Genomic DNA, 26,508 nt, shown 5'->3' on the forward strand with positions numbered 1-26,508 from the left:
GCTGTGGAGCGGAGTTCTCCAAGGTGCTTAAACAGACAGCGTAGGGCCGAGGAGGACTATATTCACAACACACAGGCACGAGGTGTCCAGTGGGAGGGGTCCAGTGTGTTAGCAATCACGATGTTGGGTCCTATAGGGAGTATAAAATGATTTTTTCAAAGTCCCTGAGTTGTGAATCCTTGTTATCATTGTTATATCATTATTAATAATTATTAATTCTATTAACAATTTATTAACTATTGCTTGATTTTTTTTTCTTTTTTGTGTTGCAACATTTTGAATTTTTACACAGCGAATAGCGTATTCTCTTATAAAATGCTGTGTAGCTGGAGTTGTACTGTTTTGTAAGATGCCCTTTTCTCTTTTTCTGTTTTTTTGCCTTTGTGGAATATTGTCTTGGACGTAATGTGAAATAAACTAGGCTTATGTGTATTTAAGTTGAAAAAAACGTTGTTGTTTAAGTTAGTCCATATAAGCATCAAAATGACATATCGGTAGGCTACCAGATAGGATAATGCTCATTTGTACATATTTATGCTAGTAGTCTCTTTTATCTCATTGTGTTCTTAAATTTGATGGTAGGCTAATTAGCAACGTCAGTCAGTCTTAATGACTACATTTCCCAGCATGCTTGTACATCAGGGTGGAAGTGTCGTCATGGAGATGCTTATAAAGCTGTTTCTCGGGCAGCTCAGATAGACCAATAGCTATGTAGCGTGGTGAACCTGCTGCTGCTTGCGATGAGAGGAGGACGTAGCTGACAGCTTGTGCTGGAATTCAAGCAGAGCTGCATCGGAGGACCGCAAGTGTCGGCTTATTTAAAGTATGTGAGAGGAGCAATTTATCCCGAAAGAAGCGATTTTTAAAACTTTTATTTCGGACAATTATTGTTGTTTTTGTTGTTGTTTTTAAATTGAAGAATGGACCCAGTGAAATGGGCGCAGAAGTTGAGCCGGCGGTGTCCTTTGGATGTTTCTGTGCTCCGTCTCAAACTGCTCGTGGAAATGCCTCCTCTCTCCATGGGACGGTGATTTCAGCCGCAGCTCCGAGGGGGGCTAGGAATAGCAGGAGTGAGTGTGGAGGGGATAACAGAATTATACCTCTGACCGAAGAGCTGTGAGAGCCGCTGCTGGCTCTTAATTTCTCCGGGATTTCACCCCGCTGAAGACACTGGAGACTTTCCAGTCCTGTAGTGCTTTATAGGTAGATTTCTTTTTTGTATGACATTCTTATCAGCTTAAAATAGGCACAACTCATGTAATTACACTGCACGAATCCTTAATCCGCAAACGTGGGCTAGGATATATAACGCTCTTAAATCGTTAAATATTTCATTTGTCATTTTCTCTTTTTTATGAGGAACAGAGGCTGTTTAAATCAATTGATATTCTTAGCGTGCTCCACAGTCACCTCTGAGCTTCACATTTCTTTAGCATTATGACCCTGTTACCAGCTGGACATATTTCGTCAGCCATTTGGTCCATAAACAGTTCAGGGATCAGCTTTGGGTGACACAAAGAATCACACAAAAGGGAATCTGACCCCAAGATGTAAGATTAGTACTTTTGTTAATTATTTAGCCTATACCCAACCACCTCACCTTTCAAGTGGATGCCACATGTTGCCTCTCCCTCTCTCTCTTTATCTTTTTTTCTTTACTCACCCAATAGAGCTCAATTAGAAGACATTTTTGACTAGACAAAATGGAAACATCAGTGCACCCACTGGAAAAGTTATAATTGCTAAGCTGGACAAGTTAAATTGTGTTTACGCACCGGAAAGCATGCGCTCTACGAAGATCTAGACTTGTCTTTCTCTTCTTTGACAGTTTTCCATTAAAGATGCATGGCTTTTTCCCCAATGAGACTGTCTTTATATAAACACGTTTTGTGCTGGTAAACTTTTTTTTTTTTTTTTTTTTTTTTTTTTTGTGGGGGAGGGAGCATGATGTGGATCCAGTGGTGATTCTCTTGCTGTTTCCATGCGTCTTTCTTCTCCTCCAGACCTCTGGACGTTGTTGTGGATTGTGTTGCAGTTTAATGCAATGGGCTGCATCCAGAGTATCAGGTGTAAGCCCAAGAGTTTCCGAGATAGTATCATCGTCCTGGAGCTGAACACTTCAATCGACTCCAGCCCCACCAGCATCGATGAGGCTTCCAGTGTGGTCCTGCGCTATCGGACCCCGCACTTCCGGGCCAATGCCCGGATCCTGGTGCCGCCTGTGGCGACTAAAGAAACATGGACCATTGGCTGGATTCAGGCGTGTAACCACATGGAGTTCTTCAATACATACGGAGACAAAGGGATGTGAGTACTTCTGGCTCCTTTTTAGTTTTTATTCAAGTTTAGGTGATAAGTGTGTGTTGGGTGAGACTTTTGAACAAATAATTGTGTTTTCTGTTTTGAGGATTGATTTATTAATAAAGCCCTCTATACTCTGCCACAATTCATATAAGATGACACAATGCAGGTGTGATAAAGGCTCATATATTCCAGATTCTACTTTGTTAGGCCTATATTTACTCTACATTTCGCTGCTGCTTTCTGGCAGAAATAAATTATGATAACATAATTATATCAGCAAATAATATGATATATATTATAAACTAGGCTATTATTGAGCTGTAAATAGGCCCCTGCAAAATAAGAACCTTTTTTCAATTAATCTGTCATACATGAGATGTTAAAAAACTGTAGAAAACAAGGGGAACCTTGGGGTTCTAGTGAACCTCTTTTAGAATACTATCTGAATTTTAAAATATGGAACCTTAATTTTTTTTTTATTTTGTTGACATAAATAGGAAATAACTTAAGGCAGAATATTAAACTGTGTATGAACTGAAATCACTATAGCTCTTTCAGACAAAAACTGACACCACTTTGGAAAGAAGACATAAAACATAATTATTTTGCATTAGTTTCTTAAAACCAAACATTTGAAACAGATCTAAAGAGTCAAATCACCAAAATAGAACATTTTTTCCTGCATGGCTTAACTTGGCTGAGTTTTGAGTCTCTGAGTTCCTGTTTTCTCTTTACAGATAATGCTTAAATGACTTTGCAGAGGAAATATTACACAGTAGTGAAACTTGGCCGTTTTTATATCTGGTTTACACAACAGCATCTGTCTCTTTCATATATTTAAACATGTTATTTACATTTTATAGAAACTCCAGTACATTCCTGGAAGAGTCTGCTTTAATATTCCATCGGTATTTAACTTCATGCTTGTTTTCACAGAACCTGACAGATGAGAGTAGTATTCACTGATGGAAAGAAATAGCTGTGACCTTTCAGATCCATTCAGTTGTCAATACAGTTATTTTGCATCAGTGGTTATTAACAAACAAACATGAATAAAGTCAGCTGTATTGACTGCTAACAGCTCTCAATTCCTAATTCTTTCTTTTTCTGTTTCCTCACTGTCAAGGAAGTAGCACTCGTCTTATTTACTGTATGTGTTGGGTGACAACATGCTGATCTGAAATATGCTTTATCTGTGGACACTGCAGGGGTCGATGTGTGAGGGCTGCATGACTAAGATTAGAGATCCAGTCCTCTCCTGATACCCCCCACACCCCTGTATGCAGTGTTACACAGGGGTGGAGGTGTCAGGAAATATTCTGCTCAGCTATATTGAAATGAAACCTCTACTTCACTGTGTTTTAGAAAAGGTTGAATCAATATTTGTGTGCTATGAGGAAGTTAAAGAAAACCTCCAACTGCTCAAAAGCTTCAGCTTCATCAGCGTCTTTTGTAAACTGCCCTTGTCTGCACAATAACTGCCTTTTGTGTTGTGAATATTTGACTCTTTTTTTCTTATTCTACGTGACGTTTACTGGATATAGACTTTGGTCAAGTTGATTTTAGTTTTTAAGTACAAGAAACATAAAAAAAAATCATCCAGATAATCCTGACCATTCATAAGAAAGAGTGATTTAGAGAAATAAGGAATCAGGAGTGAGAATCGAAGCAGAAAATTTAAGGGTCCGTGGAGAACATTGTGCAAGGTGAGCGTTAAACTAATGATCTCTCACTTGAAAGCGCTTGTGAGGTGTTTTTTGGTCTAGTCTGTAGAGTGGATCTGAAAACGCCAACACACATGTCTTGAGATCAAGTAACAACTCAAAAGCTGCATTTAAGTAGTGAATTGGTTAAGAAAAATAGTCTTTTTTTTTTCTTTTACAATTTGTTTTTATTATGAAACCGGTATATTTCATTTTGTGAATCTTTGAATAAATCAGTATTAAAATCTTTAAACCTTTACTCCCTGAAAAGGCAAATAATGACAGAATATTAGAAACATCAAGGCCATCTATTTTCCATGACGATAAAAAAAAATAAAAACTAAAAAATACATTTACTTTTGAAGTCAGCCTGGATGCAGAAGATGAGTTCACCCTGCTGAGATTCATACACTTAGTAGTAATAAAGCTTCAGCACACCCTAATTGTGCGAGACAGCTGTGGATGGTTTCACAGATGATTCTTCTGTTGTCTTTAGATGATGCACTCAGAATTCTGCACACATTCATAACTCCCATTTACACCCTTGGGCTATACTGAGGCACAGTTTTGTAGGTTTGGCCAGTCTGTGTGTATTACTAAGCAGGCATGCATACATGCAAGCATGGTGAAGTGAAACAAGAAAAGAAAGGGAGCACTTGAAATTCAAACCTTATAAACACGAATGAAATGCATTCAAAGCTTGTCTAGTAGTGCTGCCATGAACAGATATAAACTCACAGGTTATTAATCCTAGCAGTGCTGCAACAGATTTACTGATTCTGATCTAAACTATCTATTGCATGACAGAGGGCATCTCTTGTTTTTTTTTTTTTTTTGCTACTTCAAATTTACCCACAACATGCAAACGAACCTGAGAGCAAAGGTGCAGAAACAGGAAATGAGCCATTTCCATACTGCTTCTGTTCACTTGTGATGGGACATTACCAGTAAAAACATAAACTCTCACAGTATGCTTTAATATTTTATTTATCAGTGATTTTCGAAGCTTAAATTTATGTTAGTTTTGACCGAAACCTGCCAGACAGCTTTCAGTTTTTGTCTGTAGTGCTGAGGGCTTATGCTCAACAGGCATAGGTAACAGGAAATTGCAACAAAGTACTACAGTAGTGGTTCCCAGCTTTCTTCTTTTTTTTTCTAGCCCTGCCAGATATAAAAAAAAAACACTCTGCCTTCTCCACCATCGTCATGCTCCAAATTTATTCATCAGATTAATTTTGAGTGGATGATCAACTGCATGCAATATAGACAAAACCTGACATGCTCAGGAGTCACAAAGTGAGACAATTGAACAGCTTTTTTTTTCTACAAAAGAGAAAAAAAATGGCAGACAGTTTTAAGCATGCTTGCAGTTCTGTCGGGAACACTCACACCACCTCCTGTAGACCGTTTAGTTGTGACAAAGTAGACCGCAAAGACACAAACAGGAAGTGAACTATGTCTCTGCAGTGCCTTACGCCCTAATGATTTAAGTTTCTCAGTGGGTAGGCGACTCCACTTTTCATCTGCCTGCAGTTTGCTCTGCTTTATGTCTTCATAAATGTAATGACGGAGGAGCTGATGATGTTAGAGATTATTACAAAGTAATAAGTTGCTACAAAATATTTTGGATGCATCAATTATAAGATGAAACAATCTTTCAGGATAGAAATGCATTTATACACACATGAAAGAATGCACACACACAAACTTGCACGTGCACAGGCACTTACTAGGGCCATAATCAGGCTCACCATGCTAATCTCACCCCCTGGGTGAATTCATAAATCAGAGTATGAGTATAGGCCCAGCTAGCAGTAAGTCATGTGGCTGGAGATCACACTGTTATCTCTGTAATGCTGATCCTCGATTTCAGGGGCTGAAAGGTAATCTTTTTTCCTGCTGTGGGCAGGAAAATCAATAGGTGAACAGAACAGAGGTACTAGGTCACTTAAGTTGTTCAGTGTCGCCTGCTGTGTTTGTCAGAATATTTTATTATTGTGTTGCATTTTAACTCAGTGGGACGAAAATTGAAACTGTCCAGCTGTTGTGTCAATTTATTGCTTCTGTCCTGTGTCGTTAGATCCACAGAGAATCACAATCAAGATTTAAATTTTCTATTTTCTATGTAGAAAGTAATACACAACAGAGGTTTTTACATGAAGCACCTTTTGCTTTAGTTTGACTAAAGTAAATCTTTTAGATATTTTCTGAATAATTACAACTTTGTTTATATTTTTTTGTTTGTAAAAGGTGTGTCAGGTTAGGAGCTTCACCTAAAATGTTCGTCGTTCAGCTTTTCAGGGGTTGTGCACCATAAATGTGTCACCAAGGCTCAGAATGTCAGTGCTAAATTCTGCTGTAACCTGCATCTGAGTGTTAGGTGCAAATTATTTATTGAGTTTATGGGTGAGCAAACTGATTGCAAAAACAGCTTTTAATTCCAACTTGTATTATCAAATCAATAGCTCCATTACTGACTAAATCCCCACCTGTGACTCCTTTCAACTTCCAGGTCAAGTTGGGAGCTTCCCGACCTTCGTGATGGCAAGATCCAGGCCATCAGTGACTCAGACGGTGTTAACTACCCTTGGTACGGCAACACAACTGAGACCTTCACCGTGGTAGGGCCCACGAAGAAGGACAGTAAATTCACTGTTAGTATGAATGACAATTTTTACCCCAGTGTAACCTGGGGAGTGCCGGTTAGCGAGAGCAACGTGCCTCAGCTTAGTAGCATCCACCGAGACCAGAGCTTTACAACCTGGCTAGTGGCCATCAATCAGGCCACCTCAGAGACACTCGTCCTGCAGACAATCCGCTGGAGGATGCGTCTTCACATTCAAGTGGACCCAGAAAAGCCGCTGAGTAAGAGGGCTGTTCTAAAGGAACCTGTGGCCCAGGAACAGCCTCAGATACTAGGCAAGAATGAGCCCATTCCCCCTAACGCCATGATTAAGCCCAACGCCAATGACGCCCAGGTGCTGATGTGGCGGCCAAAGAATGGTGACCCTGTAGTGGTCATCCCACCCAAATACTGACCTGTTCCACAGACATTGGCCTTGGGTACCTTAACAATATCATCTCCAGTTTGTTTTGTTTCTTTTACTCCTTCTCTTCACCAGCTCTTACTGCTTAAACTCACCTTTGATATTTATTTAACTATTTTTGCCGCTATGTTTTTCTCTCATATTTTAAAAAGACTGAGAAAAAAAATATGCAAATGAAACCAGAACAAAGGAAAAGACCAGCTGTTGCTTTGAGGTTGAAGGCTCAAGCATATTTTTATAACTGGAGTGAATTAAGTGCAACCATTCTACCTTCAAACATGGGTCGGGTCTCACTGTGCTAAAATGCAAAAATGATATAGTTTTTGAGTTTTAATTTTACATTTTGGCTGTTTGAGCCAAGGGATGTAAGATTTGAGAGTGTGGAAGGGTTTTAATATGCATGGTGCATGACCAAGTCTGCACACATGCTGCACAAAGTTTGTGTATAATTACTAGTTGTGTTTTAATTTACGTGCTGGAAGAGAGTGCATTTACTTGTGTTTGATGTTGCGTTCTTTAAAAGACAAATTGGGTGACACCGTAGATTTAGTACTTTTAAGAACATGCATGACATTTAATCCATGCTGCCTTAAGTTTACATTGCTTTCCACTGCAAATATTTTAGCCTTAAACAAAGTGCAATGCAGTATTTGGTCATTTGTCCAGTTTCCCCCAGACTTTTTGGTGCTGGCGCAAGTGGGTTTAGGACAGGAACAATAGCACAGAATAAAACCCAAGACTTACATAAATGTTTTTATAATCAGTTGCATTTATCTTGTAAATGTGTTGTCTAACAAGCACAAGCAGCTTTATGTGTAGAAACTGTTATACAACAAAACAAATAGGCTGCGTTACATTTCAAGTGCATTATGCAACAGAGGAGATGCTTGTTGCAGACAAATGAACCCAACACCCATCAGAAGCACTTAGCACAATAAACCTAAGATACAGTAACATCTTGAAAAAAAAAACTCCACTGTTGACCTCATTCAAGCAACTTTATTTTTTGTATAGGCTGTTGTAGAACTGTCTGCAGCTCTCCACCTCTGGGCCCCTTTTTACTTCCTTCCTCTCTCTTTTTTATCCATTCTGTCTTGCATACTCCTTATTGCTGCAGGGAGTAACTGTTTGCACAGCTCACATTGAACAATTAATACTTCTGTCAAAAGGCAGTGACTGACAGAAATGCATTTCATGCATGCATGTCTATCTGCTTTGTGCAATCCTCTTTTACTGTTTTTTTTTTCTACTTGTTTTTATCATTGGCTTCTATTTTTTTTTAAAACATCTTATTTCTACAAAATTAAAAAAACAAATATTTGCCTCTTATTTGAAAACATATTTATATTTTTTTGTCCCTCCCTCCTCCATCACTTTAAATCGTTATCTACAACAGTATTACCCCTTCTATCCCTCACTTTGTCTCCCCTGCCACCACTTCTCCTTTCTCTCACTCTTTATCTGCCGTCTAGGCTGAAAAGCTGAGCAGGAAGCATGCGAGTTTAATGCCAACTGCTCGGCTGGCATATAGATGACCCACTTCTTTTGGCTGCCAGTTGCCGCTCCGGCTCCATGTGGGGCTCTTTTTATTTTACCCCCAGCAAGCAGGCACACATGCATGAACGAACAACTCCGATCAGCGAAATATCATCACCTCGAAAACATGACTCCCATTTAACTAGAAATCTTGGAGAGAAAGCTAAAAACCTCTTTTGAAAACAAACTGAGAGAAGCTGAATTTGGCATCACGGTTTTTAATTTCCTCTTCATGGAAGGTCAAAAATATTGATTGTGTACAGCTGTTTGATTTAGGATGCTACAAAACAGTTCAATTTTCACTCTCTCTGTGTGTTTGACTCTAACTGAAGAGGTGATTTATTTACAAATCTGATCTGCTTATGTACTGAACATGTTAGATCACCTCCAGCTGTTCCAGTGTATAAACACAACCTCATAATCAGTCAGGTAACCCATTAGCTATATAGTCTAGTGATCAAGTCAAACTCAATATTTCGGTAAACCCAGCAGACATCTAACTGCTAGCTGAGACATTTTCTTCAAAATTTTCAGCAAAATGCAGATCACCTTTTAAAGGATTCATAGAGATAATCATTGATTCATTCAGAAACAATCATACATGTCTTGCTCTCCATCGTGTGGTCACAGCCACACAAAGACAATTGTCAGTATTACGCAAGCAAAAGAGAGCTTTGCCCCCTGAGATTCTGCTTGTTTGCAGGGGTCCACCCTTTCATTGGCTGATTAGTGTTGGTTCAAGCCTTTTGGTAGGAATTTAATAAGAATTTGTACCAAGTCTCTTAAGAAATGGTATAAATATTTATATTCACTATCCCAGTTAGAAGAGAAGTTATCTGCAGTCAACAGTTAGTTTACAGTAGAGTAGCACAAAGATGGAATAGCGAGGAAACAGCTACCCTACGCTGCTTAAAAGTGACAGAATTCCCCACTTAAAACTCATTAATTAGTGCACTTTGCTTTACTGAAATGGATTCCCATAATTCAAAAATGTGTGCACAGTAGGATGGCAATCTCTCAAAACTCTGCAGAGTAAGCACTTAATTTGCTCAGCACACCAATCAGATGACATGAGGTAAATTGTTACTACATTCTAAGCTCATACATGGCAGACATTCATGCTTGGCTTGAGTGTGTCATTGTGCCAAGCCAAGTCATAGGACCACATGGTGAAGGGTGAAAGAGAAAGGAACTAGGAGGCTACTAGGGGACTGCTGTCATAATTAGATCTGCTGTGACACACTTTCTGATGCCCTATATGGACTGAAGTGTGCCAGCTAGTGTCACGGTCAAGGCTTAAGTGAGGTCAAATGGCAAAGTTGAGAGACTGTCACAGTCCTTAAATGTTTGGCAGGCATGTGCGGGAAAGACAACAAACTGAATCCATGTAGACATTAATGCCATCTGAAAAATAATGCTGACATTTCCCAAGACCAACTTGGATGTCAGCCACTAGTTATTTCAATTTGTGGTTTGCATTGATGGCTGCAGAGAGCTGCTGCTCATGTTATGAACTTAGTGACCTTTCACCCATCACATGTACTGTTGTGTTGGACCACTTTGTCAAAATGCACTGCCTTGAAGGATCCTGCAATGACTGATGGGTATTGTGGGTTATACTCAATCTGGACAACATGTAATTTAATTACACCATGACATGCAAAGTGGCCCAAATTCTCAATTTGTGTGTTTTGATTCCACAGAAGGGATTTAGATGGGATAAAGAGTTTCACAGATGTGCATTGGCTGTTGTTGTTGAGTCATGACTATTTCTCGCTTCAACTCACTCACAAATATAGTCACCCAGACTCACATAGACCAAAGAAGGTTTTGTCCTTGTCAGAAAACAGAGGCTGAGCTTGCGCTCACCAACACACAAAAAGCACCCTGAGGGGAAAAGAGCAGGCCTGGCGCGGTATCTGATTGTCACAACAGTGTCACATTGGCAGTGTGTAATCATTTATCAGGCCTGCACGTGGATTATCTGAACACATGCACATGCTAAAAAGCCATATGCACAAACACGCCTGTTTGCTAGTAAACAGGTAGTAATGTGCAGCATGTATGTCCTGTGTGGTGTGACATTTTAAAGTTAAAAGTGAGAAATGAGAGCACTGAGGTCACAGGGTGTGAACTTCTCAATTATCAACATTTCCTGCTATATTGTAGGCAAAGAATACCAAGTGTCTTTTCTGTTTCTCAGTCTGTCAGTGTTGTTTGTATTATCATGAATTCAAATGCTTCCTTACCTTAGCCACGGTGAAACAAAACTTTAAAACACAAAATTGTCTGTGTTTGTTCTAATTTTATTTTACTGCTGTATGGGTGGCAAAATGTGCCAATGTTGGACAAAGCCAAAAAGTGAGACACTGTGGGTGACTTTTGAAGTTAAAAACCTCTTGGGACTGACCGTCAGACCTGTTTTATGTTGTTTTTGATTAAATACATATATGTTCTTCCAGAGAAATATTACGGATGTAGCCATGCTTGTAGGACTGTGCCAAGTGAATGGAAGTCTCCTCTCCTAAACCCACATCCTCACAGTTCTTCAGAGGGCTGCTACCTTTGCTTTACATTTTTTTATGTTTTTATTTATCCCCTAAGAGATATGAAGTAGACACTCAGGACCATCTAGTTTCACCTTCTTGCTTTTGATTTTGTTTTTATTCCAAGATAAATTAATGTTCGGGTTTCACGTGTCTGTTCATCCTGCTCTTTTTTATGTCAAGGAAAAAAAAAATAGCACACAAAATGACATGGGCTACTGAGTATGTTTCTCACTTTGTTTGGTTTGTTTTATAAAAACAACACTGGAATAGCTCAAACAGAATGTGTTTTTTTGTTCAGCTTTGACTCTACAGAAATACTTGAAAATGGGTTGGTTCTGGCAATTATTTAAAACTGTGAAAATGCACAACACTGGGGAAACAACCCCTGGGAAAAATTATATATATATATATATATATATATATATATATATATATATATATATATACGTTTTTTGAATAAAGAGTACAAAATAAAACTGCTGTCTTTCCTTTTCTCTTTAACCTGCATGTTTTTTTTAAATGAAATAATTTTCTTTATGCATCCTTTCAACAATAGCTGCTCTGACCTGATTCATTCATGTCATCATAAGTAAGATGGACCATAAGGATATATTAGTCTCAAGAGCAGCTCTGGATTTTATGTAAAGTGGTTTGGTTCCCACTAATGACTGAACTCTACATTAAGCTATTTACATTACTGCTATAGGGTAGTTTTCCTTCTTAACACTTTTGGATCTCAGCTGTACAACCAATCTAATCTCTCCTGTGACAGGAAAAAGACATGCAGTCTAAATGGCTGAATTTGAAAATCATGAAAGCCTGGTTGCATACAAACAAACCCTGAGGCGACTCAGTACACATTAGAGCACATGAGCCACTGCTTGCCTCGGTCAGTCAAAAGATTTTCATGTCATCAAGATGAATGTTATTACTCTGTTTATGTGTGTCTGTGTGGAAGAAAGCACATGATATAAGATGATTTGCAAACATCATAATCCAATATTTCATTAACAGCTTAACATGGAAAACATCTCAAATGTTGAAAGTAAAACATTTTATTGTTTCATGAAAAGTTATAGCTAATCTTGAAATTGATGCAGCAGCATGGATCAGAAATGTTGGCACATGAACAACAAAAGACTGAAAAAGAAGGGGGAAGTGAAACGAAACAGCTGAAGGAATATATGGCAAGAAATTAGATTAACCTGTAACTGGCCATAAAAAGAGCACATCAGAGAAGCAGAGACTTTGGTCAGAGGTTCAAGACTTTAAATATGACATTATCTGTAGTATACACATATCAATTTACTAAACAAAATACTGTGTGTGAGGTTATATAAACAGCACCATTCATGTGTGGACAGCATGAAAGGTTTAGTCCAACTGAGTCAGGTCTAAATGTACAACCTTGACACGCTTTGCTATCCTGATCACATTCCTGAACTGCACATTCTTGGCTAAATTTATATGGCTGCAGTGTCTCCCTGCAAACATCCACCTGTCCCTATTTGTAATACCAAATAATCACTGGACCACTGAGCAAGACTTTACTATTAATACTTCCATGGCGCCAGTGTTATAAGTTTTAACACTGTTCTGTCATTCTATGTAGTCTCTGGAACAATACTGGAAGCTTATCAGAAAACCACTCCTTAACTCTGCAGCTTGAAGCAGGACTGGAGTTACACTCTGGCATAATCATAATATCATTTAAATGATTACTAAATGGTTACTTGACTTACAAACATGGGCATACATAAAGTTTAAGAGACTTTGAACTTGCTTAATTTTAAAATTGATTCAGGTCTTTGTTTTATAATTTATGTTAAATATTATACTCCACAATCCAAAAAGGCATTGAGCATCACCTCTTTTATATCATCCCTTCAGTTAAACAAGGTGGTGGAAGCGCCATTTTAAACAAGACAAGAAACCAAAGCATGCAGTCTAGAAAATGTATTTGCCCTTGGCCATGCTTGATTAAACAGCAGGCCAATGTTGGAAATGTTCACTATATTTAAAGTTGCAGGTCAAGTTTTATTAGGCTTTGTAAATGTAAATCCAGATGTATCATGTTGTTGATATAGTTGGAATCCAAAGACATGGTTTATGAGGATGTATAAATACTGACACATTTTATCCATCGATGAAGATTTCTTAATTTCTCAAATGTGATTTTTTTTTTATGTAGTGTTAAAAAAAAGACAAAGGAGAAAAAAGGCATGGCGCAGTGCTGTGTACCACACTGTGTGAATGCTATGGATTGATTACTGTAAGACTATGTTTGGATCTCTGTGTGCCTTTAAGGTCCTAATATCTTGTTGAGACTGCGGGACTCTCAGTCAGCATAAACAAGATAATTCAGTGAAGGAAGAACTATTGAAGGATTTGCCTTGAGTCTCAAAATGCAAGATTTCCTCTAACTTTGGTCTAAAATCACACAACAAATGCCAAAATGGGAATTATACATTGACAGTGGCAGACAGATGTATTTCTCTCAATTAGATAGAACATACAGTGTTAGACACAGGATTTATGTAGTTTATTTAGTCTGCAGTGATCACACACTTCCACATAAACTATTCCACACAGAGCACTAAGTTTTGTAACAAATGAGTTTCTTTTGGTAAAGAAAGCCAAAAGACACACAGACTGAAAAGCAAAAGCACTCTTACTTTCAGTTTCACACCTCCAGTGTGCAATTGGATAGATGAGCATTTCTATAAACGACATTAAAGGAGGCAGACTTCTGCAAATCAAATTTAAAACTTCATAATACCATGAAAGGCTTTAAGACTGTGCCTGTAGGTGCCATCCAGAGATTATTATGTAACTTTTATTGAAATGAAATGCTGCAACAAAGCAGGAAAATCACTAAGCGCCAGATTGGCACTCTCATTGCAACCCCTGCAGTTATGTAAGAGAGTGATGTTTAAACACCATGTACATCTGGACTGTCCGACTAAGCATTAGATAAGGACAATAACTGATTAGCATACAGCAATATGTAATTTTCCATTTTATTTAATGATGGCCATTAAGTGCCTAACATCCCATATGCTGGGGCAGGGGTACACACAGGCAACCTTTAACTACCATCTGTGTAATTACAGCATGTGATGGAGTTGGATCCCACACCTCCCACTCTCTGCCAAGGCTTTTGTAATAAACCCAGCCATCACAAGGAGCTCCTGAGGGAAAGCATCTAGATCCTTTACGCAAGTACAAGCTTAACTACTTTGGGAGATGTTAAACTCTTCATCTGACCCTAGTCTATAATTAACTTTATATAAATATATATAAATACATTCTGATTTATGACATGTAAGGGTCAGGCCTCTTTCATGTAAGAGTAAGTTTAATTTCTAATTTTAATCTTAATGCCTGTACAGTTTGAAGGAGCATAACAAAAAGGATCCAGTGGGATGAGGACATGATTGAATAAGGTCAATTTTGTTAGTTCCAGCTGAACCCATCACAGGCTTATTTTATCAAGGTCTGTAAGAGATGGTCATCATGGTATAATGTAGCTATGGTAGGGTGGATGTTTGTGCTTTACACATACAGTAACACTGTATTTTATGCAGAACAAACACATAAATACATCAAATGCAATTGGCTCTTGAGTTGGTATCTTGTTAGAGAAGGAAGCATCGTGTAAATTAGACTCACTCAAACACTCAATCTGAAGCTGAAGATTATTTTTGTTATATATACAGAAGAACAGAAGAACTGGGATTTAGCTCATTTATCTCCCAGAACTTTGAAACTAAAACACATCTGCTGACATCAGCCGTGTTTAACATGCATTTATTAACAAGAATCAAGTCCTCAATTCAGCAGTAAGATCATCTAGTATTCTAAGCGTGGACTACGAGCTCCAACTGAAAAACTCCAACGGGATACTGATTAAATAATTAGCTAACCAAACAATCTGCTGCAAAACAGATTTTAGAAGAAAAATAAAAACCAATGCAATCATGCTGAGTTTGAGTAACAGAATACTTTAAATGGAAACAATGAAAAAATAAAAGTTTCACTTTTTTTTTCTTGTGTTTTTATGACATGCCTTTTGGTCTTTCTTCAAAAACCTCAGCAACTCAGTGTAGATCTAGCAAATCTGAAATCCTCTCCCTGGCATCAGTGGTAATGCCTGACATCCATTATAATGTCTATTAGATAAGACTTTAAGCCCATTCTCAGTAATCCATTCACACGCAAAGTAGCCAAGTGCTGAAATTGCTGTTGTATGGACTTGTTTTTGTTGTATCAAACGTGAACATTTTCTGTTGAGGAAGAACGCTCTGAATGAACACTTTGAAAACAAAATAGAATTAGACTAAAATTAAACTGTTCGGCATAAAGCTCTTTTGAAGTATCAAGATAAGAAACCTGCTTAATCCCTGAGTGAGTTAAAGAGAGAGGTAGAGTGGGCGATGAAGAGGTGCTGAGGCAAGTAGGTAATTAAAAGTTGTGAGGTTAAGGATGGAACTGATGGCTTGGATGTTCGTCTATTCAAAGCTTTGTTCTTGCCATTAAAGAATGAATTATAAAACACTGAGTGACTGTTCCTATTATTCTTCAGCTGTATAGTTGCAGCTCTTAAGGGGCTGATTGACAGCATTGGGACAAGTTTGGGGACAAACACTTAACTGGAGGGGACAAGTGGGACATAAGTCAAGAATAACTTGGGTAGACTTTTGTGCAGGTTCATTTCTGTACTGTCACACTTGAAATCTGGCTTACTACTTATCATTTGATTACATACTTATGATCTAGAAGACAATTTAATTATGGCAAACTGGTTAACATGTCCTAAATGTAGCCATGCTAACTGGCTATAATATGGATTTGAGCTAAATGCTTTGATGCAGTTGATCAGTTTCCTTAGCTTTCTAACTTTTTCTGACTAGCCCACATAAGGTAAATTATAATGAACTGTACTAATGTGAAATATAATAAATTTGACTAAATCAGGTGACCAGTGGACTGAAGCAGACTATGTCTTTTAATTTTTTTTTTAACTTGTCCTGTCCAGCATCATAGCAAGCAAAATGATAATCTGGTTGCTGTATCGTGCTGAACAAATTTGCTCTGCCAAGGGGAGGCCTATGGGTAAGGCTCCTCTTGATAATGTGATTAATTTATTTACTTTGAATCCCCGAATCTATGTAATCTTGCTGGACCTGACCGGAGGGGGCAGAAAAAGATGGAAAATAGCAAAAAGAGCAAAAGGGAAAGAAGAAAGGAGACAAAAAGATCACAGACAGAAGGAAACAACCCTTCAATCCACACCATCACCAGACAACAAACTGTTACACCTGTACATGAACACACCAGAAAATTTCCTACAACTTTTACAAAAGCAGAAACACACACACAGAAAAAACAGGGCTGCTAGTCATTAAGAGTTTTTAAAAATAACCAAATCAAAAAGACATAACAGCGACCAGATACTAACTCATAGGAAAAATAAAAAAATTTAAAAAAATAATTATTGCTTAGTGTTAGAACCCACTGGACAACTCAGTGACTGTGTCAGCCTGCAGAGCATGAGAAACAAGGAGTGATCAGTGATGAAGAGTGGTGAGTGAGATCATGCAAATGCGACCATGCCTCCACAGAGGCCAGAGGAAGACCTGGGCCAGAGGCCCTGGCCCTCAGCAGCAGACCCGGAGCACCATCCCAAGCCACCCCACCACGAAGACGACTCCAGCCCACCCGAAGGGCGGCAGAGGAGAGCCCCAGCAAGAGCCCCCCACGGTCCCGGGGCACAGGTCCCAGTGGGCCAAGATCAGTAGCCGCCGGCCCCGCCACTTTTAAAGTGCCTTGAGAGAACTTGTGTTGTATTGGCGCTACACACATAAACTGAACTAAACATACTAGAATAAACAACAAATAATTTACAGTCACCGACTAGAATGAAATAAAATGGTATGTTGTGAAAAATTTCTTCTTAATCTGATAAAACATTCAATAACTATTTTTTTAAATATTTTTTCATTTTCTAGGTAAATTTCTTAGGCTCCCTTTGAACAACAACAAAACAAATATGGATGTACTACTCACCATGTTTTCTCTCTTACAATAACCAGAACTGAAAATGTAATTTCAAGGTCCAGTTTCCTACTCTATCTAATCCAGTACAACATGCTAACGCTAATCAGTTTCATTTTTATCAGACTATCCTCTTACTTTGTTCAAGAATTAGCATGCTAACTGTATCATAGCGCAAAGCTGAATCTGAAGCATTTTGGAACGTCATTTTAATATTAAGTCAGAAACCAATATATCAGACTTAGAAATTTTGACCCTGAAAAATATGTGATTTAATGAAATTTTACCCCAGTGTTGGGATTTGTAAACTTTAGGTTTTAACTGAGTTATCCAAATTAACCTAACAAATCAGCCATGACATCACTCATAAATGTATGCATATGATTTGAAGCCCTCACTTTGCCATTTCAGGATTGACCAATCAAATAAATTTGTTTTATTGGGTTTTTCTGTTTTGTTTTTTAAAAGATAACATAACATCTCACACCCATGATCACCGTGCAGAATGCAGACCCATACAGAACATGATGACTTGAAATGAGTGATTTGGACCATAAACCCTTCAGAAAAACATTTAATAACATATAAAGTCACAAAGTAACATAAAGTTTTGAAGAAGAAATTTCTCACAGAACTGCATGACTGATTTGTGTTACAGTTTTTATTTTCTATAATGAATACATTCATTGTTTTGTATTCACTGTAGACTTGTGTCCCATACTATCTGTGCTTATTAGAATGTCAGCATTTAGTTTTTGTTGATTTTCATGAAACGAGCAAAGGCGATCCTCAAGGGCTGCAGTTCTGCAGGATTTGGATGTTTTCTACTACAATACATCTTCACAATTTACATTTGAAAAGGAATAGGAAGACAAATATATATAGTTGTAAATATATACTACATTTGGGCTCAAATTATTCATACTCCTGGCAAATTTAAACATCAAGTTATTTTTTAAATGTTTTTTGTGACTGGAGAGGAGACAGATATGTGTCAAAATATGATACTACAATATGTTATAGACTTGACTGACGAAAGAAAATATTTCTATAGTGGCTTTGCATTTTATGAAAAATAACATGTCCTAAATTATTCATACCCATTGCAAACTTTCAATCTATAGTTAAATTCAAGGTTCTATATCAGAGGTCCCCAGCCCTGGTCCTCAAAGCCCACTGTCCTGCAGGTCTTAGATGTCTTTCTGCTGCAACACACCTGATTCAAATTAAACGGCTCTCTGACAAGCTCTGCACAAGTCTGCTAATGAGCCATTAATATGATTCAAGTGTGTTGCAGCAGGGAGACATCTAAGACATGCAGGATAGTGGGAGGACTAGGGTTGGGGACCTCTGTTCTATGCCATTCCAAATATTCTATGCTGTTCTGAAGTCTTCCAATTACCCTGATTAATTGGGAACAGCTGTTTTCATCAACTCACCAGGTGAAAAACAGCAGCTCACTTCAGTTGGTATCTAAATGAATTTGATGTGTCTTGATCAGATGTGGAAAAATTGTTAGATACCTCATCTTCAAGTTTGAGTGGCCGCAATACAAAGTATTATTAAAAGATACAAGCTGTTCCACATCGTGGAAAATCAAAATAAAATAAAGTGGATTGGATATCTTTTTATTTGTCTGATTTATATATATATATATATATATATATATATATATATACACACATATGTGTATATAGTTAACATAAGCTATTGGTAAGTGCCTTTAATTCTATAAGGTGCATAGTTTTCTAGATACCAAATCAATGGCAATCCATTAAAAAGCCATAAATGTTGTACAAATGCAAGAATTGGCATCAATCCATCCAGAAGTTATTAATGTATTACACATAGGGTGGATAAAAAAAATACCAGTGTCCATGAAATTTATCCTTTATACACTATACATATATCTGCACAGGTAATGTAAGGGACAAAGTTAGAAACTATCACTGTGGCACCTTTCTGCTAGTGTTAACTTTCAATTTAAATATAATATTTTAAATCAAAGTATAAAGTGACAAATTTTCTAAGTCATTTTTAGGCCATTTAATGTCTTCTCAGCTTTTGAAAACTGACATAACTACTGGAAGTCTTTGTAATTTTGTTTAATTTGCTTCATGTAAAAATAGTAAACATTGCAATTTTCCTTCCCAGGAATACTGTTGAGGTTTTAAAATAAGTGATTCCCATCGCAGTAGCAAGCCAGCACAATCCACAGAGTACACTGAAGTCAGAGGAGAGATTGCACTTAATTTTTAGTGGATTATTGGATTTGGATTATCCATGCAGATGAAATTACCCATTAGAGTTAACTGTGTATTCTTCTCCACAGACACTAGCATTCACCAATATTCAGCATAACATCCATCTCACACTGTGGTGTGACCGGAACAGCTTGACTGGTACAACGTGTACAGTATGGTTTGGTTGAGTAAACACAGCCTTCACCATAGAAGTAGCACACTCTTCATAAAAATGCCTTTAGCCAACAAGACGCACGCACTATGGAGTGCAGTGGCACATGAAGAGATGATGAATATGACAAAAAAAAAAAAAGAAAGCAGGATGCACTCAAGAGCTGCTAATCAACCCTCCACTGGGATGGGAATAAACGGAAAATAAGGGTGCAGTTGGGGGAGGGGTAGGTGGGTGTTTGGTTTGGACAAAACTATTTTTATTTAAATTCCATTAAGACAGCTGCCAACCTCAGTGTTTGAGACTTTCTCTGCACGTTTCTTTAAATCACTGGGAGCAGTGACATGAAGATTCAGCACAACTTCTGCATATTTATGTTGGATCTATGATAAAAACGATAACAAAAAGCACTTTACTTTTAATGCTTTCATTGAGGTCAGTTGTGGAGTGGGTGCTGAAAATCTCATAAGCTCATCCGCTTTGACCGAAAGCATTACAGACTTTGGGCTCTGCCTGTGTGCCTCTGTAATCTGTCAATGCATCCAATTGTAATTCTTTACCTAAGATGTGAAATAGATCTGTTGCTGCATACACATTACTGGGTGGGTGATAGGCAAAAGCACAAAAAACGAGAACATTTTGGTTGGTTTATCTTTCACCTGTTTAAACCAGCACTGTTGGCCTCTCTTTAAACATCCTGAAAACCAAATGCGGGTTTTAGTATTTTAGAAGGTGTCTATTACAGGTCACATGCTATGACCCTGACATTCCTAAGCTACTTCAAAGCAACCAAGACCTTTGCCATCCATTTAGCAAGAGAAGCAAGATAAAGGCTGACAGAGTGACAGTGACATGCTCCACAGCCACAAGCTGGGAATGTAATTTGTGCTGTCGATCGCCTCATGCCACACCGTGCCTTGGACAGAAGCCTTACATCCCTATCAACATTCTACCACAGCACACTTCAGCTCCCTTTGCAAGTGGATTCACTCCTTACTGAAGATGGAGGAATGAGCTGCATATAAAGAAGGATTTTGCATTAATTACTGTACCATCTGAACTTGGCCTGTGCTGTGCTGCTACTCTGTTCTATACACCACCACACATTCAGACAGAAACACTTAATGGTTAATGTTTTCTGAACTTATTTTTCTTTCTCCATAAAAACAAACAAAAAGTTACTTATTCTTATTGGATGTTTGAGCTTCACTGATCAGAACAATGAATGTTCAAATAAAACCATTTTCAAAGAGCTAGTTTTCTTTAAGCTCATGTAAAAATCTGTTGAATGTGTGCACCTGTAATCAGGATTTGTGACCACAAACAGGTTGAAAGCAAATCCTGGACTTTTCAGCATCTTACACTATTGTAATGTCAAAAGGCCTGCATTAAGGCAGCTACACACAACTTTGGCTATGGAATAAAATCACTGCAAGCCATGCAGTGCAACAGGCACCCAATGATCCAGACTACTTCATGTATCTTACGTGCAAGTGTTTATTGTACCTGTTGAATCATAGCAGGTTGCAACTGTGAAGAGCAACACATACTGTCAAGCTAACTTGTGGATTTCACTAGCTAATGGACTAAAAATAAAAAACATGTCCTTATTTAAGATATTTTACATGATTTAGGATAAAAATGATCGGTCAACGGTCACAACTGTAATCACGTGGCGACAGCTTTGTCTAAAATAAAAAGACCTTCAAATAAGTTGAGAAATATCATTTAATTCTATTATTTCATGTAAAAAATATACATCAAAGGAAGGCATTACAGAGAAAATTGTTTGAAAAAGGCAATTCTGTCCATAATAAGCAAAAACCATGGTTTTATTTTAACATTATTTAACGGACATGCAGTATATTTTTGCTGAAGGCTGCACCAACAGCTGCATAAAGCTGGGATGAACCTTAACATAAGCCACACTGTAAACAAACTAACAACTGCATCAAAGAGTGAACTGTTCAAAGTAAAGCCTGAGTTTTTAATTTTCTTTATTTTTTCTTTTTAACATCTGCATGTTTTAAAATGTAGAAACTATTTTCTCAAACAGTGTCAACAAGACTAACTGAGTATGTGGATTCATGTGGAAGGCCTGTGTACAGGACTCTTTGCAACCATAGTTTTTTATTTGCTTGTACAAATAAAATCATTAAACCTATTATGTCCAGTCCAGAGTATATATGTATGAAGCTCACATAAAATGATAATTTTACTGTACTTTAAAAAACCATGTAGACAAAAACCTGCACTCTAAAAGCTGCTTGAAAGAATTACTACTCTCTTTTGTATTGAAAATGTTTGTAAGTACATTTTCTGCTTCACTTTATTTATCCTTTTAACCCAAACTCAATATATTCCTCTTCCCACAGTGTAAAACAAAGAGCTTGTAAGCAGGTATCCCTGCAGCATCTGTGGTATTTCACAGAGGATTTTTTCAAATTAACTTCTCCAACCACCAAATGACTGAGAACTGGATCTGGGAAAAAAAAAACACAGGAAGACAGATGTTGAGTTTCATACTTAAACATTAAAGAAAGCCTTGCACAAGCATCCTTTATAACTTAACCCTTTCTTTTTTTGTTCTCTTTAAGACAACTACAGTTTAAGGCCACTAAAGATGATTGACATGCAGAAAGTGAGGCTTTTTCAAACCCTGAAAGACACATACATAAGCATCCTGACTGAGTTGTATGAGCTATTTGTACTGGGGAGGAAAAAAATGTTTTCTTAAAAAAAAACAAAAAAAAAAACAAAACTGAAAATAGCACCCCATGTGCACAGTATGTTAAAAGTCATGTGATCCAGAAGCCTGTGTATGTATGTAGCCTACATCTTAGTGGTAAAAGGCTCCTGTAGATGGAGATGGTTGTCATTTTTAAACGAATTTAAGGCAAACCAGTTTACAAAGATTTTAGCTCAATGAAATGTTAATTTTGTATGTTAATAAAATTTAGTAATCAGTGAAAGCCAACAATCATAAATAAAAGCAACAGTAGCTTACAGCAACAGTTTGCTAAATTCACTTTTTGACTCCTCATCATGATAAGTAAATTAAATTTAGCTAAACATACTGGACATTAGTAATATTTGTTTCAGTTCTGCATTTCCTCTAAAACATGACTGCCCCAGTGTGTTTAGAAATTGTGTGAAAAGTTCAAATTATTTATTCATTTTTGAACAAAAATGCAAAACAAGTCTTTAGACTTGGCAGCTTTTAGTGTTTAAAGGTTTCTGTGTCAAATACAAGAAGATGGATAGAAGATGGAAGATGGAAAAAAAACTACAAAAACAAAAAAACCCAAACATGAGCAAGTGAAGGATTATTAACACATGAATGTGTCTGATAAGCTGTGCTCGATCTCCACACACTTCTGCACAGATAGATTACACTTGAACACACACTGGTTAACACTGGCTGCCATGTCTCACATTTAAGCAGAAGGAAGAAAAAGAAGAAGGAAGTGGTCCTGATGGATGGGTAGCAGAAAAGGAAATGCATCAGTATGGGAATGGAAATCTAATAACTTGGGGAGTGAGAACTGATGAGCTCCACGTCACAGTAGAGTACTGTGCATTCACAACGCTCTGGACTGAACAGTATTTATTCTATCATCTTTTTAAACATTATCTACCGAGTCATAAATTTATTCAGTGTGCCAGACAGTAAATATTCACTGTATAATAGTTCAGCCAAATAGTGGAGGTGAGGCTTACTCAAGATAAAGGAAAAAAAAGATAAGGAGGAGGAGGACATAAATGAGGTTAAATGAGGTGGTATATTAAATCAGTGAGGTTCTATAGGGAGCACTGTTGCGGAAGAAAAGGCGTGAGCTTCAGCAGTTTAAACCCCACAGGCACTGCAGCCACACAGAGATGTGTGCTCGTCTACTTATCAGTGGACACAGAAAACACTAAGACACGACATACTGACCACACTTACTGGTTTGCAGATCCAAAGGTGTTTCCAGAGAACCCTAAAAGAAGGAGAAAACTGACAAATTGAATGATAGCATCAATAAAACCTCCATGTCTGCTAAAATATGACAAACCCATGTAAGTAATGATAAATTTACGGAAGGGTGCAGAAAAAAAGCAACAGATGAGTTAACCGGTTACGGAAAAAAACTAGAGGGAAAGACAAATTACACAGAAATTACTAGGCTGAAGAAGCCAAGTCTACTGACTGAGGTCAAGCATGCATGTAAAGTCAAGCATACAGAAGCCATGCAGTGCGAAAGTTCATGGAGGTCTAAAGCTAATAAATCACCATTTAAGTATGTAAAACTAATTCTGCCGCAGAACAAAAAAAGAAAAAAAAAAGTAATTTATGTTACCAAAATCTTATTTAATTTCTTGTAAAAAAAAAAAAAAAAAAGTAATGAAATTACACATTTAATAAATGAGCAATACATAAAATATCTACATGCCAAGTTTTTAAAGAACACAAACAAAAGTATTAGACTAACATGGTTTAAGAACAGAAACGGTCCAGATGGTGGAGGAATGACTTACTGACTCCACTTCAGCCACCGACTGTGTTGCACTAAACTCGTTAGCAAGTGATGATGATGAAGGGGGAAAAACTAATGCAACAGAAGTAGCTGTTTTACCTCCTGTTTGTGGTTGTTGTCCAAAGCCTGAGAAGCTGCTGGGCTGACTTCCAAAACCAGTGCCCTGCTGGGCCAAGCTCCCAAATGACGGAGGATTCTGACTGGCTATATTGCCAAACGAGGGGGCACTGGGGGGTGAGGCAAACCTAAAAACAGAGGCCGACATTGAGGGTGTGTTGTACTTAAAACAAAATCTTTAACTGCACAATAAATAGATGGATTCATTAGAACTTAATGTATGAAAACATTATTTCATAATGCTGGGCGATACGTTTTAAATCAACCATCTTTAGCGACAAACAGAACAAACAGGATCCAAATAAACATGTATGGAAGAAAAAAGATGCAAAGTGGACTTTGTGTTTTTACATGTGGGATTGAGAGGCTGGGATTTAAGCTGGATTTAATCCCTTTCTACAGGACCCACCACCCGGTGACTCCCAAGAGAAAAGACAGTATAAGCAAAACACTGAGAGAGCGGGCCAGTTTAATCTGCAGGCAGCATGACCCCAGAGTGAGATTATCTGAGGGAAATAATCTACTCCTGTACCGAGATCCATAGTTTTAGGCTTGCAGCCATGTCTACTGCGATCAGTATGCATGCAGATGACGGATGCACAGGAGGTTAATAAAGCTGAGAAAAACATTAGACAGGAAACGACAAGCAGCAGGACAAGATTAAATACTGAATGTCCTGCAATTTACAATCAAATCCGAATTTCATTTGCCGGGGGTGTTTAAGAACATCACAACCAGCAATCCAATATGCATAGTAAACAAAATGTCAGCTGAAGAAAGGGCTGTACAAATAATCTACTTCAATAGAAATTTTTAGTACTTCAGTGCTCCCATTATTTGATCAAAATTAAAATGTACTAAAAAGAGGTAAAAATAAAAGACAATTTTAACATATGTGATATAATTGGAGGAGCAACACAATCAGAGATAATGGTGCAAGTTCAATTAAAATGAACTTTAATGCATGAACTAAATGTTGCTTTTTTTTTGTTTTTGGTGGGTAAATGGTACCCATTTTACTTCTAGTATAGATCTTTAAACACTGAAACTATGCTTTTCACCTGCAGTTTTACCTTCATGACTTGGAAGACATTAATGTATTTATGATTTATTGCAGCCTCATTGGTAATATCCTAAACTAATTCATATTTAATTTGATGTTCAAGTTTATTTATATAGCACATTTACTACAACCAGAGTTGCCCAAAATGCTGAACAATAAAACAACTACACAGTAAAACAATAAAATTAGTAAAAAACAAATGACATAAGACCGGAATAAAAAGGAGGAAAAAAAAAAATTTAAATAAAAACAAAAAACAACTATACAGTAGCTAATTTCATAGCTATCAGGGATGCATTTATTCCAGTACCATTAACAGAGCGTTGCACATTTTGGTGAACGCAGCCTATCAATTGCTTTCTGTGTTGTGCTTGTGAGCACAAAGATGTTCTAATTTCCAAAAATGTTGCTCCATGCTGCAGGCAAGATCCTGCTGTTCCTCTCTATGTACGGCACAAATAGCTTGCTGACATTGACTGGATTTTAACTTTAACAATGAAATGACTAAATTATAAAGTGTTTGTCTAATGTACAGTAGAGGACGGCTATGCTACATTGAGGTTGTGCTTCATAAGTATTTGCTGAGTTACAACTTGAATGCTGGCGTAAATGACGACTTGCACCGTTAAAACAGGACACTGAAATATAAAATGTGTATTTAATACCAAGTGAATCAAAATTTAACCAGTCTTATGTCTATGGGTTGCATATTTCTAATAGTCAATGTTGGCTGCTACTGTCACTAAAAGTGGCCACTAGTAAAAAGCTAGAAGATTAAAAAGCAATGCTTATGTTATATGTTTGATATTTTACTGATGTTTGCTTTTGTAACAGAAGTTACAGGCGCTATACTGATTTAACTTGGAAACAGAAATGTATAATGTCCAAATGGTAAAAAGAACTCAAAAATGTAAGTTAGATGTCACATTTCCTTGTTAAGATACAAACCATTAAACAACTAACTGGAAGAGTATTACAAGCTTGTTAATTTCTTATGTTAACTGTAAGTTATACACCTAATGATGGAACTTGATGTCAATGGCAAATAAAGCCAAAAGCAAAGAAAGTTTCACTTTCCGCCTCTGTGGTAAAGTGGAAGTAGCATTAAAGCTAAGTGGACAAAACTAGAGAAGGGGTTGGATAATATTACAAAGGGGTGTAACGTCACCCTGCAAATCAGAACAGCTTGAAAGTCATATT

General features: G+C 37.5%; 2 protein-coding genes across 9 annotated transcripts in view; one reads left to right on the forward strand and one right to left on the reverse strand.

The window, feature by feature from the left end:
* Nucleotides 1-704: 704 nt before the first annotated feature.
* Nucleotides 705-11,417, forward strand: fam78ab (family with sequence similarity 78 member Ab). Of its 3 annotated transcripts, none has more exons than XM_041970314.1 (3): nucleotides 705-1,203; nucleotides 2,004-2,307; nucleotides 6,520-11,417. In XM_041970314.1, exons 2-3 carry the CDS (start codon nucleotides 2,045-2,047, stop codon nucleotides 7,043-7,045), a joined length of 789 nt encoding a protein of 262 aa, XP_041826248.1. In that variant the 5' UTR covers nucleotides 705-1,203; nucleotides 2,004-2,044; the 3' UTR covers nucleotides 7,046-11,417. The 3 variants fall into 3 exon arrangements, with proteins under 3 accessions (XP_041826248.1, XP_041826249.1, XP_041826247.1); XM_041970315.1 differs by having other exon boundaries at nucleotides 2,036-2,307; XM_041970313.1 differs by having other exon boundaries at nucleotides 705-823; nucleotides 920-2,307.
* Nucleotides 11,418-21,321: 9,904 nt separating this feature from the next.
* The window catches only part of nup214 (nucleoporin 214), a 29,597-nt gene continuing 24,410 nt past the window's right edge, over nucleotides 21,322-26,508 (reverse strand). For 5 of the 6 annotated variants that reach the window (XM_041969912.1, XM_041969909.1, XM_041969910.1 and 2 more), the window contains exons 34-36: nucleotides 24,228-24,373; nucleotides 23,558-23,591; nucleotides 21,322-22,093 (exon numbers count right to left, since the gene is read on the reverse strand). In XM_041969912.1, the coding sequence (XP_041825846.1) occupies nucleotides 22,057-22,093; nucleotides 23,558-23,591; nucleotides 24,228-24,373 (217 nt within the window). In that variant the 3' untranslated portion in view covers nucleotides 21,322-22,056. Of the gene's footprint in view, nucleotides 22,094-23,557; nucleotides 23,609-24,227; nucleotides 24,374-26,508 lie in introns of all 6 variants that reach the window. The other variant, XM_041969911.1, reaches the window with a different exon arrangement.

This window comes from Melanotaenia boesemani, chromosome 19, assembly GCF_017639745.1.
Source record: "Melanotaenia boesemani isolate fMelBoe1 chromosome 19, fMelBoe1.pri, whole genome shotgun sequence".
Lineage (NCBI taxonomy): Eukaryota > Metazoa > Chordata > Actinopteri > Atheriniformes > Melanotaeniidae > Melanotaenia > Melanotaenia boesemani.

Bases quoted from the DNA above. Each gene is read 5' to 3' on its own strand.
- fam78ab (XM_041970313.1), top strand. From the start codon at position 1,982: ATGCGTCTTTCTTCTCCTCCAGACCTCTGGACGTTGTTGTGGATTGTG. The intron at 2,308-6,519 runs GTGAGTACTTCT...TTCAACTTCCAG, and splicing joins ACATACGGAGACAAAGGGAT to GTCAAGTTGGGAGCTTCCCG.